The sequence below is a fragment of the Geotrypetes seraphini genome, chromosome 1 (genome assembly GCF_902459505.1).
Source record: "Geotrypetes seraphini chromosome 1, aGeoSer1.1, whole genome shotgun sequence".
Classification (NCBI taxonomy): Eukaryota; Metazoa; Chordata; class Amphibia; order Gymnophiona; family Dermophiidae; genus Geotrypetes; species Geotrypetes seraphini.
The window spans coordinates 539,104,983-539,123,549 of NC_047084.1; the positions used below are offsets into that span (position 1 = coordinate 539,104,983).

The 18,567-nt window shown below is 46.3% G+C and overlaps 1 protein-coding gene across 1 annotated transcript in view; it reads right to left on the reverse strand.

Moving 5' to 3' along the window:
• The window catches only part of WDR36 (WD repeat domain 36), a 194,970-nt gene that overhangs the window by 11,998 nt on the left and 164,405 nt on the right, over window positions 1–18,567 (reverse strand). Inside the window, exon 22 of the mRNA XM_033929130.1 lies at window positions 12,046–12,233. Coding sequence (XP_033785021.1) covers window positions 12,046–12,233 — 188 coding nt within the window. The remainder of the gene's footprint in view (window positions 1–12,045; window positions 12,234–18,567) is intronic.

Below are 18,567 nucleotides of genomic sequence, written 5' to 3' on the forward strand. Positions count from 1 at the left end.
AACCGTGTCCAGGACTGCTCCAATAAACTCGAGAGACTGGGACGGGCAGAGACTTGGGGGAAGTTCACCTCGAAGCCGAGACTCTGAAGGAGCAAGATGGTTTGGCTCGTTGCTCGCAGGACTTCGGTGCGAGAGGACGCTTTGATCAACCAGTCGTCGAGGTAGGGAAACACCTGCAGGCCTCGGAGGCGGAGGGCCGCAGCTACCACAACCAGACATTTTGTGAAAACCCTCGGAGAGGCTGCCAGGCCGAAGGGAAGAACACGATACTGGAGATGGAGATCCCCCACCCGGAATCTCAAATACTGGCAAGAGGCCGGGTGTATTGGAATGTGTGTGTATGCCTCCTTGAGGTCCAGTGAACAAAGCTAGTCTCCCTCGTCCAAGAGGGGATACAATGTGGGAAGGGTGAGCATTCTGAATCGTTCCCGGACCATAAACTTGTTCAGAGCACGGAGGTCCAGGATCGGACGCAGATCCCCTGTCTTCTTGGGCACCAGGAAGTACCGGGAATAAAATCCGGAGTTCCACTGATCTGTGGGAACCTTCTCGACCGCCTGCAGGCAAAGAAGGGCCCGAGCTCTCTGCAAAAGGAGAGGAAGCTGAGACTGAGCAGAAGGAAACTCCCTTGAAGGCAGGTCCGGGGGTACGCAACTGAAGTGGAGGGAGTACCCCTCCCGGATGAAAGTCAGCACCCAACTGTCGGTGGTAAGACTTTCCCACTGGGCATAGAAATGATGGAGGCGACCCCCGATAGGGAGGGGAGAAGGCTCCAGAAGGAAGGGAGCCCGAAGGCTCAGACTGGAATTGTCAAAAGGACGGCCCGGGCTTTGCTGGCGCCGGAGGCTGGGTCTTAGGTTGACGTTGCTGCTACTGCAGGGGCCGTTTCGAAGGAGGCCTAGAGAAAGCAGGAGTGGATTTTTGTGGATACCTCCGGAGAGGAATTTTATATTGTCAAGCCGGAGGAGCCTTAGGCTTAAGTTTCACCAGAGACGCAAAGGACCGCTCATGATCCGAGAGGCGCTTCGAGGCCGCCTCGATGGAATCATTGAAGAGCTCATGACCCACACATGGGAGATTGGCAAGCCAATCTTGTAGATTCGGATCCATATCCACAATCCGGAGCCAAGCGAGGCGACATATGGCGATCGCAAAGGCTGTAACCCTCGAGGACAATTCAAAGGCGTCATAAGAGGCCTGAAACATATACAGACGGAGTTGGGAGAGGGTCTACACGAGGAGACTAAACTCCTGATGTTGAGTCTCAGGTATGACCGCCCGGAACGAGCGGAGAGCATCTATACAGAACCGGAGGTAGGACGTGAAGATAAAATTGTAGTTAAGAACATGGTTCGACATCATCGAATTCTGATACAGGCGGCGACCAAATTTTTCCATCGTATATCCCTCCCTGCCCGGGGGGACGGCAGCATAAACCTTCGATGAGTTAGACTTTTTCAAGGAAGACTCAACCACCAAGGATTGGTGGGAAAGCTGAGCACTCTCAAAACCTTTCATCGGGACAGTCCGGTAACAGGACTCTAACTTGGAGGGGATAGCCGTGACTGCATAAGGAGTCTCCAGGTTACGGAGAAACGTCTGCTGTAGAACCTGATGCAATGGAAGGTGAAGCGCCTCACGAGGCGCATTGTCAACTCCCATTTCCGCCAGGTATTCCTGGGTAAAGCAGGAGTCGGACCGAAGATCCAAGTGCAGAGCTTTGCCCATGTCAGAAATGAAACGAGAAAAGGAGGAAGTTCGAGAAGAAGACTCATCCTCCGGGAGAGACTCTGACCGAGATCGGAGTGCGGCCAAAAGAGAGAGACTTCCCTGGAGTAGTATGCCGGAGCCCGAGTCCTGTGAACGGGAGACCGAAGAGGTTCAATTAAGGCATGTAGGGGGCGTCGAGGAACGGTCCCATGCCAGATGGACTGGGGAAGACACCAGGGTCCGAGGAAATCGCTGAGGAAGCCTCGGAGAAGACGGGGCATAGGAAAAATCCCCAACTGGCTTCGAAGCAGGCCTCTTAGAAGCCGGTAGGCGCCTTGACGGAGAACATACACTAGAGTCCAATTCGAGGACAAGCGTATGTCTGGATGGTCTTGAGGTCGGAGACCTGCCCCAACAGGGCAGGGAAGACCGGGGCCTTTTAGAAGAGGCGAGCCTCGCCACAGTAGCAGGGGAAAAACTGGTCCCTGACCTGGACCCCCGAAAAGTCACCGGCGACTCAGGGGATGAAGAATCACTCAAGGAAATCCGACGAGTGTTACGGGTGAGGCCTCGAGAGACAAGGGGACGCTCAGGCTGGTCAGACCGCGACTGGGTCGAGACCGAGGGCAAAGGCGTCGAAGTCGGAACTAGTTGGTTGACCACCAAGGAAAACTGTGTGGTAATAATAGCCTTAAGCATGTCCTCGAACATAGGCACCGAGACCAAGGGTAAGTGGATTGGAGATGCAGCAATGTGCTCCTTTGGGGGCGACCTCGAAGAAGAGTATTCCCTATGTGAGGAGGCATGCTTAGAATGATGTCTCGAGGACGCCGACTAGGTGGCGCTGACATGAGACTCCGAGGTAGGCTTCTTCGTTGGCAAACCTGAGGAGGGAAGAGGAGACTTACCCGAGGCCAGAGTAGCAGGAGGGGCCGAGGCCAGAGCCTTCGAGGCCAACGAGGACTTCGAGGCCGAGCTCGAGTCCAGTACCGCAGGATCCATGGGGCCAAAGAGTTGGGGAATCTTTGCCACCCGTCTACGAAGGGTCTGCGGTTGTAAAGTCGCACAACGGGGACACGACTCAGCGCGGTGCTCTGCACCCAGGCACTCCACACACCAATGATGAGGATCGGTGATGGAGATAACCCGGTTGCACTTAGTATAGTTTTTAAATCTGGAATGAGACCGGGACATAAGAAAAAAAGAGAGCCGCGGCCCTGCGGCCAAAGGAAGACCGGGAACCCGGTCAAAAATATACGAACTGAAAAAAATGAAAATAAAGAAAATGAAAGACGCGAGCACAGTGACTCAAAAGAAACTAACCAAATAAGCCGCGGTGCAAGAGGGACAATGAGATCGCGCGAAGCAAGGGAGCAGTGCTTCTGGCTCCGCGGAAAACAGAGAACTGAGGACACACATGCCCTAGGCAGGGCAGGAGGGGCTCGCGCGCATGCGCGGGCCAATCGCAAGCCTGAAGGTCTTCGAGCAAGTCTGCTTGGGAAAACGTCCGCTAGGGTCTCGTCGGTGACGTCACCCACATGTGAGAATATGCTGCCTGATTGTCCTGGGATAAAACAATTTTCAATTCGATTCAGCCTATTGAATCAATTTTTCGATTTGATTCAATTTTCCTGCCCAATTGGGTGTTTTTTTTCAAACATCCTTGTTTAGTAGAGGCCGCAATGCCCTGATTATGCAATCTGATATGAGTTCTGCCTTTGACTTAGTAGACCATGAGAAATTGCTACAATGCTTAGATGCAACTGGTATCAGAGGAGAGGTGTTCGTTTTGATTGCAATCTCTCGGACACCTGGAGTAACCCATCTGGCATCCCACAGGAGTTACCACTATCCCCATTACTTTTCAATGTTTACATGTCAACATTAGGTGCACAACTGTCCCAACTAGGAATAAAATTATTCAGTTATGCAGATGACTTTACGATCATCATATCATTCGCCACCTCTCTCTCAGAAGTTACTCCCATGGCAACAGAAGCACTAAACTCGATGGAACAATGGATGACTGAATTTAGACTGAAGCTCAATTCAGAAAAAACAAAATTCTTCATAGCTTCGTCACACCCACTAGATACTACAACTCCACTACGCATCAACAATCTTAGTTACCCCATTCAACCCACTCTAAAGGTTTTGGGCACAACGCTGGATCAGGGCCTTACCATGAAAGACCAGGTGGACTCTTAGGTCAAAAAAGTTTTTTTTACTCTCTAGAAGCTTCGATCCATTAGAGCATATTTTGACGAACCATCATTTACAATCCTGGTACAATCTCTCATACTGAGCCAACTGGATTACTGCAACATCGCCTATTTGGCAATTTCCCAGAAGAATATGCGGCAATTACAACTGGTGCAGAATGCAGCAGTCAGGCTGATCTTCGGGTTGAAGAAGTTCGATCACATAACTCCCTCCTACTGACTCCTGCATTGGTTGCCAATGGAGGCACATGTGAGGTTTAAGTTCGGCTGCTTTTGCTTCAATGTTCTATTCGGTCTAGCCTCCAAATACATAACCGACCTATTCTCCTTTTCAACCAATAGACATAAAAGAAGCTCAAACTTGAATTTTGTTCCCCCCCCGGTTAGAGGATGCAAATTCAAAATTCATCACCAACATTTTCTCTCTTATCAAGCAGCATTATGGGACAACGATCTGAAACAACTACTTACGCTTGCCAATACATATAGGGAATTTAGGAGACAACTGAAAACATATCTGTTCCTAAAGTACATAGGAAACTGATTCGCACAATCTCTCTCTCAATACCAGATCTCTAGAACTGCTAAACAATAGATATTAACTATGTCAATCTATTCAATTTGTAACATTTTTTTATAATCATTGTAAACCACATAGAACTTCACAGTCCTGCGGTATATAAACCGTTATTATTATTTATTTTATAGCCTCTTCACCCCCCTTTGCCTTCTCCTAACCACACTGGCGCTGTGGTGTAAACAAAATAAAGAAACAAAAAGGACTTTTCCTCTCTATGTTAAATCCTAGCTCACGTTTGTGGCCTAACACCAGCTCTGGAAGGATACACATTTCAAATCTGACATATTGTAATCACAAAACAGAAAATAAAATTAGTTTTTCTACCTTTTGTTGTCTGGTCATTATTCAAACCTTGTTGGTCCCAGGCTCTGGTTGTCTTCTGATATCTTGCTTGCCAGGGACTCCTTCTTTCTCCATGCTAAGCATCCATCTTCTATCTCTGTCCTCCCCTTCCGTTTCCCTTCCCTCCTCCGGAGGTCTGACATCTTTCCTTTTTTTCATCTCCATCCATAGATCCATCTTTTCTCAACTACCCTTTCATCCAGCATCTCTCCCTCCTTCCCCACCACCCCAGGGTTCACCATCTCTCCCTTTCTTTTCCCAACTACCCTCCTATCTAGTATCTCTATCCCCCCTCCACACCATCCCTTGTGTCCAACTTCTCTCCCCTTTCTGTTCTTTCCTTTCCTAAATCCCATTGTCCACCATCTCTCTCCCTCTCCTCTGTTTTTAGACCCATTATTTCTTCCCCTCAAAGTCCAGCATATGCACGTCTCTTTGAACTCCCCTTCCCTCCCTCCCTCCATGCACTTCTACACCAGGGTCCCCCTCTCCTGAAGGTTTGTCCCCCCCCCGAAGGCCTGCGCCACCATCCCTGAAGGCCTGCGTGTTCCCTCTGGCCTCCCACGCATCCATTTAACTAATATCAGCAGCCTGCAGAGAAGATCGCCGGTGCTAGCGATCTTTGCAAGCTGTCATAGGTCTTCAAAGCTGTTTCTTCTGCTGCAGTCCCACCCCTCCTCCGACGTCAGAGGCAGAGGAAACTGCTCCGAAGGCCTATGGCAGTTTGCAAGATTGGTGATCTTCTCTGCAGGTTGCTGATATTAGGTAAATGGATGTGCGGGAGGCCAGGAGGGAAGCCGGACACAAGCACTTCCAAACTGACCCTCCCCCCTAGCCCTCTAAAGCAGGTGCGGCAGCATCTGGCCAGCAAGAGGCAGCGCTGCCGCTCCTGCTTTAGGGGATGAGGAGGGAGGGTCAGTTATCGAACCAAGAGGCCGATATTTTTGTTTGTTTGTTTGTTTTAAATTTATTCGAATCGATTCACCCGAGGTGAATCGATGAACCGATTCGAATCGATGAACCGGGCAGCACTAGTGGAGACTGAGACCTTGGCACGAACCACTGGCCTTCTTCCTGAGGCAGTGGGCAGCTGCGCCAGTGGTAGACTGTAGCTGTGGACTTTTGGCTGTACTTCCCACTGGCCCTACTTTGGTGGTGGTGAGGAGAAATCATATCTGTGCTGGTTGAGACAAGAAGAATCCTAGAGGCCTTGAGGCCCGGAAGTTTGAGACCCTGTTTATCATAGTGAATGCTGTAGGCGGGGACAAGGAGAGCTTCTTAAAGCTAAGACTTGGGGAAGGTGTTATAAAAATCTCCAGCAAGAGAAGTTGGATGATAACCAATTAACAGAAGCTCTTGTTGAAGTTGCAATAAAGCAGTGGTCTCAAACCCAAACCCTTTGTAGGGCCGCATTTTGGATTTGTAGGTACTTGGGAGGGCCTCAGAAAAATAGTTAATGTCTTATTAAAAAATAACAATTTTGCATGAGGTAAAACTCTTTATAGTTTATATTAATCTTTCCTGTTTTAGTTTACTTTTGGGATTATGATAAACATACCGAGGGCCTCAAAATAGTACCTCGCGGGCCACGAGTTTGAGACCACTACTATAAAGAATTAGATAATTAATAATTTTAAAAATTCTGCTCTCACACTGGGGGGAATACTCTGGAGGTGAAGAACTAAGTATTTGTATTAACCTAAGTATAAGAATAGTAACCCACGTAAGCGGGACCAGGTTAAGTCAAATTGGAGGAGAAAAAAAAACTATTAAATCTTTGGACTGTTTAGTTATTTTGAATTGAAATAAAACAATTATATCAACCTGAGCACATAATAAAGGAAGCGGATATCTGTTCCTATTTAGATCCTATACATCTACCTAGTCTTACACCTGGGGAAGCTATGGAACCTTCCCTACCCATTACAGTAGAAGAACTAACATTGGCAATTAAAGATATGGTGGTGGGAAAATCACCAGGATTAGATGGTTTTACTGCCAAATTTTATAAGACATTTTGAATGATTTTGATCCCCCCTTTGTTGCATTTTCTTAATACTTTGATAGACAGGAATTACCTTATTCTTGACGTTTAGCTGGTATAACTTTGATATTAAAACCAGGTAAGGATCCGACATTCTGCTCCTCTTATAGACCTATCTCTTTGTTAGATGTGGACTATAAACTGTTTACTAAGATACTAGCTAAACATCTCCAAACCTATATGCCTCAATTAATATTGATGACCAATCTGGATTTGTACAATGACGCCAGACATTTGATAATATTCATCAAGTTTGTCATATATTGTGGCAAACTGCTGGCGGACATGATTCGACTCTTATCCTGGGTATCGATACCGAGAAGGCATTTGATAGGGTTTATTGGCCCTATCTGTTTCAAGTACTAGAAAAGATGTGCTTTGTCACCTATGCTTTTTGCACTAGCTATAGAGCCACTAGCACAATTGGTGTGACAAACTTCAAATATTTCAGGTATAAGCTGTGGCGGGTTGGAGACAAAAATATTATTATTTGAAAATGATATTCTCTTTACGAGATCCTTCCATTTCGTTGAAAGCTATAGTAGAAGCTCTCACAACTTATGTACAGATGTCAGGATTTCGGATAAATATGTCTAAGTCAGAAATCTTGGATCTCACTCTGTCAGATACAGATCATGGATTTCTAATAATTATTCTTTTAAATGGGCACAACAATCATTACGATATTTAGGGATTAATTTAACTAAGCAAGTAGACCTGTTATATACACTGCTAATTATCCCCCCCTTTTGAAAACGATTTGGCAGGATATGGAGAGGTGGAAACATCTTAATATTTCTTGGCTGGGTAGGATACAAACAATTAAGATGGTAGTTCTCCCAAGACTGTTGTACCTCTTCTCAGCTTTACCAATCTCCCTACCTAAAATTTTTTTTCTTGAATTAGAACGGAAGATATTTGCTTTTATTTGGCAATATAAGACCCCTAGGGTATATCGAGTGATGATGTACCAACCTAGGAAATTGGGGGGAATGGTAGTGCCACAATTTCGATACTATTATCAAGCAGCCCAATTACGATATTTAATCAACTAGAAATGGGATAGGGGAAAATCATGGGTCCGTATGGAGCAGGAGATATTGGGTATGCCCCCATTGTGGGCAATACCCTGGCTCCAACTCCCACAACTTTCTGTAATAGCTAAGAAGTCTAACCCTGTATTAAGGCATACTTTAGATTCGTGGATCCAAGTATGCAGGCGATGTTATGGGGATAAACTCTACTTTAATGAGACAGCTATTATACTTATGCCCAAATCTGCTCCTGGAGAGGTTGATGTGGCCTTCTATCTGTGGGGAAGGAAACATAAGGTCAACTATGAGACGAATGGGAATTGTCCCCTTTGAAGTATTGAAGGAAGAATATGGCCTCCTACCGAGAGACTTATTCTACTATCTACTATAGACAAATAAAAAAGTTTCATTAGAAAAGTGGCCCTTAGAGAACTAGCTACTGCTCAACAGTCGAGTCTAGGGAAGGCAATGATAAAAGAGAGTGGGAGATGATAAAAGAGAGGGGACATGATCGAAACATTCAAAGTACTGAAGGGAATAGACTTAGTAGATAAGGACAGGTTGTTCACCCTCTCCAAGGTAGGGAGAACGAGAGGGCACTCTCTAAAATTGAAAGGGGATAGATTCTGTATGAACGTAAGGAAGTTCTTCTTCACCCAGAGAGTGGTAGAAAACTGGAACGCTCTTCCGGAGTCTGTCATAGGGGAAAACACCCTCCAGGGATTCAAGATAAAGTTAGACAACTTCATAATGAACAAGGACGTACGTGGGTAAGACTAGTCTCAGTTAGAGTGCTGGTCTTTGACCAGAGGTACGCCGCGTGAGCGGACTGCTGGGCATGATGGACCACTGGTCTGACCCAGCAGCGGCAATTCTTATGTTCTTATAGTATCACTAGATTATATCACGCAAAGCTGGAGCATTTTCAAACCCCTTTGAAACAGACATCCTTGGTAAATGTTATACTGACAAAGAATGGTCTAAAATATTGCATTCTCTCCTATATTGGTCTATAGCTAGTAACATGATAGAAAATGGATAAAAGATTTTTTTTGTTGGTATTACACTCCAGTGCGATTGCGAGCTATGTATGGGAAAGGATCCAATAAATGTTGGAGAGGATGTGCAGAAGTTGGTACTTTCGAACACATTTGGTGGTACTGTACTAAAGCACAGATTTACTAAGATAAAATAATCTCCTTTATTTAGATAGTGTTAGGTATCTCGATCCCTAAAACCATGGATTGTTGCCTGTTGAATATGGGACCAGTAACCCTACCTCTAAAATATCAGAAATGGTCGACTTGTTCTGGCCTTGGCATGGAAACAACCAGATCTATCAGTGTTCCAAGTACTACTGGTTAAAATCCAATTTATACAACAAATGTCAAAACTGACTGCTCTTCGAAGTCTTTTTGTCGAAACGCGGACCGTGTTGGGTCCTATATCCCTAGCGGACTAGGTCCTTTAAGGCTTTTATGTGGATGATTCATTTTTATGTGGATGAAATTATTTTTTGTGGATGATTTCAGTGTACCTTTGGAACTTTGACACTTTCAAATAAAGTCCATTTAGGAACATCGTCATCCACAGAGTTTTTTTTTTTGTTTTCCCCAAAAGGATAGCTCCATCGATTCTTGATAGCCTCTTAAAAAAACCAAAACTTACCTTTCATTCTTTTGCACATCCTTTGAATCACCTGTACACATCCTATCACCGGGGTGGGAGGGGGTGGAAGGAGAGTTGGGAGGATTGAGATAAAGTAGGTACAACAGGTATATTAATATACTTAGTATTTATTTTGAAATAAGACACATAATGAATTAATGTATTGCTTCTATGTTTGAATATATAAGACAGATGTTTTTAAAATGTATTAAATTACTAATAAAGGATTAAAAAAAAAACCAAAACAATGATCGATGTTTTGGAGAGGCTGATCGATGCTTCGATGGCCGATGCTTCAAAGAAGATGAAGACTGATGCTTCAGTGAAGGCGAAAAATAACGCTTCGGTGGGGAGCGACGCTTCGAAGAACGATGCTTCGGTGAAGCGGATCGATGCCTCGAAGACTGGTGCCGAGACGCATGGCTCGATGATGAGGATCGATGTTGTCAAGGCAGCACCGATACCTTGGTACCCTCAGTTGGCATGGAGCAATGCTCAGGCTGGATCGAAAACATGTTCCCAAACTCCAAACTGAAAGAGAGCATCTAGCTTCTCTTTAAAGTCTTGCACCAATACCATAGGTGTAGACGTCGGTATCACTGGTACCGTGGCTTGCTCCGGAAAGGAAGACATAGAAGAAGATGTACCTTGAGACTTGGAAGCGAGCTGCATCAGGGATCTTTGAGTGGCCAGTATGAATGCACTCAATACCTTATGGCCTGAGACCCTGTCTGGGAAGCTGGTGGCTTCTTTGCTAGCTTACCTGTCTGGGATGGTGACATCGACTGGGACACCGTTACATTGGGCGATGTCAATGCCTTTGATATCGATGGTTTACCCGAAGAAGCATCCATAATACCGAAGATCTTACTTTGTTGAATATGACGGTTTTTAATAGATCGCTTCTGTAGAGTGTCACAGCGCAAACAAGACTCCACACAGTGGTCCGAGACTAAGCACTGGATGCACCACTTGTGGGGGGGTCTATGAGGGAAATCACGAGCTGACACCTGCTACACTTTTTAAAGTTGGTGACTGGGTGGGATATGGACAGAAACACCACCTAAGCCAAATCAAAGTCCGCAGGATGAGGACAAGGCCCCGCTGTCAAGAATGGCCAAAAAAAGAAAAAGATAGAAAATATTCTTTTTTTTTTTTTCTATTTTATTAGAGAAAAGAAGAAAAGAAAAATCAAAAGACATACCCGAAGGAAATAACCCACAGCTAGAAGGCATTAGAAAAATGCGCAGAACTTTGAAGAGGGACTTCTCAGCTCCACGGAAAAACTAGAACTGAGGAGACGCACACCCTACATCGAGCGATGCAGCAGTCACACATGCGCGATGTAGCAGTCGCATCGGGGCTCCGTGGATGATGTCACCCATATGTGAGAATATTCTGCCTGCTTGTCCTGGGATAATGAACATAACCAGAGGTTTCTAATTTCCTCTAATAAGTATGCACGTACAACTCTGTCCCCAGAGACCACCTAGGCTTACATGTAGTACACATACAAAATACCATATATACTTGAATATAAACCAAGAGTTTGGGGCCAAAAAATGTGGGTTTTGGCTTATCTTCATGTCAATGTCCACCAGCCCCTCTCCCGGACCTGCCAAAGACCTGGTGGTCCAGGAGTGGGCCAGGACAGGATGGATCCCTCCCGCCTCCTGCCCCGGCCAGCTTTTTAAAAAATGTATTTTGCTCCTGCCTCCTCTGCATATCTTTTAAATCCCTGATGGTCCATCAGTGAATCAGAGCAGGAGCAATCTTCTTGTGCTCCTGCCCCGTGCAGAGCTGCTAGCTGATTGGCTGCTTTGAGTTCTAGCAAGTCCTGGATGTTTTACAGGCCTACATTTAAGGCATCTGACTTGCACTTATGTAAGCACCTATGGCTGCCTAAAGCCACTTTTGATGTAAGCCACACCTATGCTGGCCTTAGGCGTACCTAGGCGCTTCCGTAGATGTAAGTCAGATGCCTACATTGTAGGTGTCATTCGCTTCATCGATTTTTTAAAAAAAAGTATGTCCCAACTGGTGCATTAGATGGTGGTAGGATACCACCTACAATTGGAGCACCGTTTTGAGATTCAGGCGCTCAGTATCTAATGTTTCCCTAGTAGGATGGGGCTCTTTTCTCCCCAGGTCCTGGGCTGTCAGCAAACATAGAGCCTAACCTTTTTTAAAAATTTATAATCCATATAAATGAATTGCTTGAGCACCAAACACTTAAATAGGATAAGACAAGTCAAAAGCATAAATGGACAAAACTTAACAAAAACAATATCCATTTATGGTAAACTGCTGTTACCTGTGGAGATATTTAGTAGGTTTTCTTCCTTAGGGTCACTTTAGGTTGCCAAGTAGTTCATGGCACAGGCAAGGACTTACATACTGAAATGTATTTTTTAATCAAAATGTTAAATGAGAATGCACATTTACCTTAAGGAACAATGCAAGATAACCCTGAGCCAGCTCAAAATCACGTTTTGTCCTCAGCATGCTTCCAATTAGTTTTAAGAAGCTGAGCATCGCCTCTATAGAGCCACCACCTTCCGGAGCCAAGTTGCGCAGCTCTGTTTCAATACTAGATGGTCCCATTTCCTTCAATATTTTAACTGCAGAATCATCTGTTTTAAAATCATTTAGCAACAAAGGAGAAAAAAAATCCACATATTAATGCTAACATAGTCAGTACAAGTATTAATTCTTGCCCTCTACATCATATAGCTTGCACTGAGGTTCCATGCAGTTTCAAGACTGGATGCTACGGGGATAATTCTACAAACTGGACACAAAGATTTACTCACTGATCATGTAAATTAATGTTTGGTATATTGGAATATGCACTTTGTGTGCGCACATATGGATGTAAAAGCCCAAATTCTACCTACGCTCCAGCCTGTAAATATTGGAGAGCGGTGCACACATAGGCGGAGCCTGGCTGGAACATGGAAAGGACTTTCAGAAGCATAACTTATAGAATGCTATAAGCTACATCTGTTTTCAGTGGTATTTAGGTACAAGCACTTACAGCAGCTCTCTAGCTAGTATGTGCTCATGCCAAAATTATAGGCATTTAATATTCTACAAAGGAAAACAGACTCTTACTATCCTTTACTGAATGGGCGCCATATATCAGCAAACTGTTATAGAATTAACCCTTAAGTGCTTACAAAAGACCACTAAATTATGAAGGATACTCAAAAAAGCCACAAGTTATTGTTGCAAAATGAGCAACAAAAATGACATTAGCTGCCAACTTTCCCAAGCTGTCTGGCTCCAATAATTTGCCAAACCAGTGATTTTCAAAGCAGTTCTCAGGGACCACATGGCCGGTGAGTTTTTTTCAGGATATCCCCAATGAATATGCATACAATAAACTATTGGGAAAATCAATTCAAATTAGCTTCTATAACGCCCTCTTTTACAAAGCTGTGCTAATAGCCCCAAAGCCCATACAGATTTAAAGGGCTTTGGGGCTGTTGCCGTGCGGCTTTGTAAAAGAGGCCGTATATCTTACTCAAAAAAGCTGTTTGGAAAATATTATCATTTCTTTAACAAAACTTTGTACATAATCATTACACCATACTCTATAAATAATTCTAACATCCACTTAACTCCATTATAAATACTTTTCTATAGAATTAAAGTCCCCTTGCTAATTATAGTGACTAAAATAAATGTCCTTTGAAGCAAGGTATTAGAGCTATAAGATAATCCTTCAGAAAGTGGATCCAACTGAAAAAAATTGTAAACAGCATAAGGAATGTCAAGTCAAATGCAAGGTGCTAATAAGAAAGGCAAAGAGAGATCTTGAAAAGAAGATTGTGCTGGAAGCAAAAACCCGGAAAAACTTTTTTAGGTATATTAAAAGCAAGAAGCCAGGAAGAGAATAGGTTTGTCTGCTAGACGGCCGAGGGATAAAAGGGGCTCTCAGGGAAGAAAAGACCATAGCAGAGAGATTAAATTAATTCTTTGCTTCAGTTTTCATTGAAGAAGATGTGAGGCAGTTGCTGGTGCCAGAAATTGTATTCAATTCTGATGAATCAGTGAAACTCCTACAAATCTTTGTAACAATGGATGATGTAATGGCTCAGACTGACAAATTGAACAGTAGCAAATCGCCTGGACTGGATGGTATACATCCCAGAGTGCTGACGGAATTTAAAAAATGAACTTGCAGAGCTATTGTTAGTAATTTGTAATTTTCTTTAAAAACCAGTATAGTACCAGAAGACTGGAGGGTGGCCAATGGATAATGTGAATAATGCTAATAGTGAATGAGAAAAAAAAAAAAGCACAGTGGGCAGCATTGCTGTCAGGATGAAAGCTAGAGAAATTTATAAACACATCACCTGAGGGCAGGAAAACGTGAAACACTTTTCTGCGAGTTCAGGTTGGCTAGCGCGTTTTAAAAAGCAATATGCACTAAAAAATGTGAGGCTTTCCAGGGAGGCAGGTTCAGCTGACAATAAAGCAGCTGAAGAATTTAAAACATACCTGCTAAGTGTAACTGAAGAAAATAGGTATGTGCAAGAGGATGAGGCTGGTTGTTTTACAAGCAGACTGGCATATATAATGAAAATGTCAGCAAAAGCCCCAGGATTCAAGGCATTTAAAGATCGTACCACCCTATTACTGTGTGCCAATGCCAATGCCAAGGGTGATTTCAAATACAAGCCTCTTATGGTCTACAGAGCCCAAAATCCTTGCGCACTGAAAGGAAAAAACCTGAACTGCATGCCAGGATGGGCATCAATTTTGGAAAAACTGTTCAATGACATGGAGGAATGCAATCCTATGCTGGAGCGGTCTAAAATTCAAGCATCAGACAAGTTCTGTATTTGCCCCTTTAAGCTGAGACACTTAGGGCTAGATTCACTAACCTCACAGATCTGATAGCAACCCGATCCATGAGGTTGCCAGCCACACGATTCACGACACATTATGCAAATGAAGGTGATCGGAATTATGCCCTAACCGACCGCACGGATCGCTGAACAGCGATCCCGACGCATGGGCAGACCATCTTCTTTGCCTGTAGATGGTCTCTGCATGCTTACAGAGCTTTCGACTTTTTTTTTTTTTTTTTTTAACTTCGTGAGCCCGCGGGTTAAAACCACAGGCTTGAACTGCGGGGAAGGGCTAGAGCAAACAGGGGAGACCACCTGATTTTTGCACTGCTTTTTGACAGTAGCAGTTGGTGTCTAACCAGCCTGCTCAGTTTTCCAAACTCTCCTAATGTGTCTTTGAAGGAGGTGGGGAGATAGGTGATCCTTTTAGAGCTGTGGATTTTTCTGCACTTTACAAGTAAATGTAGAACTGTAGTTCTCAAGCGCTCTAGTTGTGGAGGGTGGGGTGGGGGAGTCTCCCTTTGTGACGGCGAGTTGGGGCAGAGAGCAGGGCGACGAGTCAGAGAGCAGCATTTGAGAAGGACGGGGCAGAGAGCAGGGCGGCGAGAGGCGAGTCAGGGCAAAGAGCAGGGCAGTCGGAAAGGACCTGAGTGACTGTTCCTCAGCAGTCACTTATCTTTGGATTGGCCAGCCCAGTCGGTGTCCCTCATTTTTTTAATGAATCATTGCCTGCCTATATTTGCAAGCCATTCCTCTCATTTGCAATCACGGATTGTGCGCGGATAGGAGCTGGAGTACGGTTAGTGAATCGGATCGGGGTCGCTAAGTGATCAGGACACGATCGGTGTCCTTAGTGAATCTAGCCCTTAAAGACTTGAGAAGGAAAGCCAAGCAGACAAGGCTGACACATTTTTTTCAGTCAACAAGTCGCGAGACTCATGCACCAGAGGTTGACGTGACAGAAATTGGCCTATCAGCCTCAACTCATGCGCTAGAGCAATGGTCTCAAACTCGCGGCCCGGGGGCCACATTTGGCCCGCCAGGTACTATTTTGAGGCCCTTGGTGTGTTTATCCTAATCACAAAAGTAAAATAAAAGTTTCCTGATCATATCTCTCTTTAGTTATAAATTACAATATTCTTATTAAGACTTAACCCCCAAAAAGATTTATAAACTATAAAGAGTTTTGCCTCATGCAAAATTGTAATTTCTTTAATAAGACATTAACTATTTTTTTCTGAGGCCCTCCAAGTACCTACAAATCCAAAATGTGGCCTTGCAAAGGGTTTGAGTTTGAGACCACTGCGCTAGAGGTTAATCAGGCTGAGTACTGTACACCTATATTTGTGTAAAGCTGTTTTTTGTCAAGCAATGTTTTCATAATGGTAGTGTACCATCTCTTTATATATGTCTGTTTCCCAGTCTGTTAAGATGCTGTAGCATCCTGAACCGTTTTGTCCTAATGGTGAGCATACTAAGAGTCCCTTTTAGAAAGTCCAATAGCATGTCACAGCGTGGCTACTCATTTTTCAGTAAGGCTGTGTGTGCAATTTTTTTGTTTAACAGCATTACTGTACTTCTAATGGTGAGAAAAACATGGTGCATTGCATGGGTTAATGAGAAGACTAAATGCTTACTATGGTAGCGCAGTACTATACAGTATATTACTGTATTTATTTTTCAGCGCTGTTGTATGCAATTATTTTTAACAGTATTACTGTACTTTTAATGATAAGAAAACCATGGTGCATTGCATTGGTTGATGAGCAGATTACCGTATTTTCACGCATATAACGCGCGCGTTATACGCGTTTTTACCTACCGCGCATACCCCTCGCGCGTTATATGCGTGAGCGCGGTATACAAAAGTTTTTAAACATAGTTCCCACCCCGCCCGACGCCCGATTCACCCCCCCAGCAGGACCGCTCGCACCCCCACCCCGAACGACCGCTCGCTCCCACCCGCACCCGCATCCACGATCGGAGCAAGAGGGAGCCCAAGCCCTCTTGCCCGGCCGACTCCCCGACGTCCGATACATTCCCCCCCCCCGGCAGGACCACTCGCACCCCCACCCCGAAGGACCGCCGACTTCCCGACAATATCGGGCCAGAAGGGAGCCCAAACCCTCCTGGCCACGGCGACCCCCTAACCCCACCCCGCACTACATTACGGGCAGGAGGGATCCCAGGCCCTCCTGCCCTCGACGCAAACCCCCCTCCCCCCCAACGACCGCCCCCCCCAAGAACCTCCGACCGCCCCCCCAGCCGACCCGCGACCCCCCTGGCCGACCCCCACGACCCCCCCCACCCCCCTTCCCCGTACCTTTGGTAGTTGGCCGGACAGACGGGAGCCAAACCCGCCTGTCCGGCAGGCAGCCAACGAAGGAATGAGGCCGGATTGGCCCATCCGTCCTAAAGCTCCGCCTACTGGTGGGGCCTAAGGCGCGTGGGCCAATCAGAATAGGCCCTGGAGCCTTAGGTCCCACCTGGGGGCGCGGCCTGAGGCACATGGGCCCAACCCGACCATGTGCCTCAGGCCGCGCCCCCAGGTGGGACCTAAGGCTCCAGGGCCTATTCTGATTGGCCCACGCGCCTTAGGCCCCACCAGTAGGCGGAGCTTTAGGACGGATGGGCCAATCCGGCCTCATTCCTTCGTTGGCTGCCTGCCGGACAGGCGGGTTTGGCTCCCGTCTGTCCGGCCAACTACCAAAGGTACGGGGAAGGGAGGTGGGGGGGTTGTGGGGGTCGGCCAGGGGGGTCGCGGGTCGGCTGGGGGGGGCGGTCGGAGGTTCTTGGGGGGGGCGGTCGTTGGGGGGAGGGGGGTTTGCGTCGAGGGCAGGAGGGCCTGTGATCCCTCCTGCCCGTAATGTAGTGCGGGGTGGGGGTAGGGGGTCGCCGTGGCCAGGAGGGTTTGGGCTCCCTCCTGGCCCGAACAACTAGCGGGGGGGGAGTTCGCAAGAGCCAGGAGGACTTGGGCTCCCTCCTGGCCCGATATTGTCGGGGAGTTGGGGGGGCAAGAGGGCTTGAGCTCCCTCTTGCCCCGATCGTGTCGGGGGTGCCGCGGTTGGCTGGGGCAAGAGGGATTGAGCTCCCTCTTGCCCCGATCGTGTCGGGGGTGCCGCGGTTGGCTGGGGCAAGAGGGCTTGAGCTCCCTCTTGCCCCGATCGTGTCAGGGGTGCCGCGGTTGGCTGGGGCAAGAGGGCTTGAGCTCCCTCTTGCCCCGATCGTGTCGGGGAGTCGGGACCGCTAAGAGGAAGCAGCAGGACACCGGTAGGAGCTTCTACATGATGGGGGGGTCAGGAGGCTGTGGGGGTGCGAGCGGTCCTTCAGGGTGGGGGTGCGGGTGCGGGTGGGAGTGCGTGCGAGCGGTCCTTCGGGGTGGGGGTGCGGGTGCCTGCGAGCGGTCCTTCGGGGTGGGGGTGCGAGCGGTCCTGGGGGGGTGAAGGGGGAGAGGAGAGTCGGGCGGGCGAAAGGAGAGTCGGGGTGGCCAGAGAAGAGTCGGGGCGGGCGAAAGGAGAGTCAGGCGGCGACGGGAGAGTCGGGCAGCATGCGCGGTATACGGGTGTGCGCGGTATATAAAAATTTCTGTACATAAATGTGTGTTTTTTGCGCGCTATACCCGTGTGCGCGTTTTACACGGGTGCGCGTTATCTATGTGAAAATACGGTAATTGCTTACTGTGATTGTGCAATACAGTGCATTTATTTATTTTCTAGCATTGTTCTGTGTAATTATTTTGTTTACTTTTATAAGCAATACTGCAAATAAAAAAATTAGCAACATTCTAAATGGTCTACTATGGTTTTTGTCAAATGCTGACCTATGCAGGAACCTAATCTTATTTTTCCTACAGGATCCATTATTCATTTTATGCAGTTTTAAGATGCAAAATGTACTGCTGGAACCTAACCTCTATTTTCCCATAGGTACAACATTTCATTACGCGTGATTTCACAGTTCATGGACATTTCTGGGAACCATACTACCGTGAATAACGGGAACAGACTGTATATCTTTTTTGAGATAAGGTGACCAGAATTTAACGCAATACTCAAGGTGAGGTCGTACCATGGAGTGATACAGAGGCATTATAATATTCTTGGTCTTA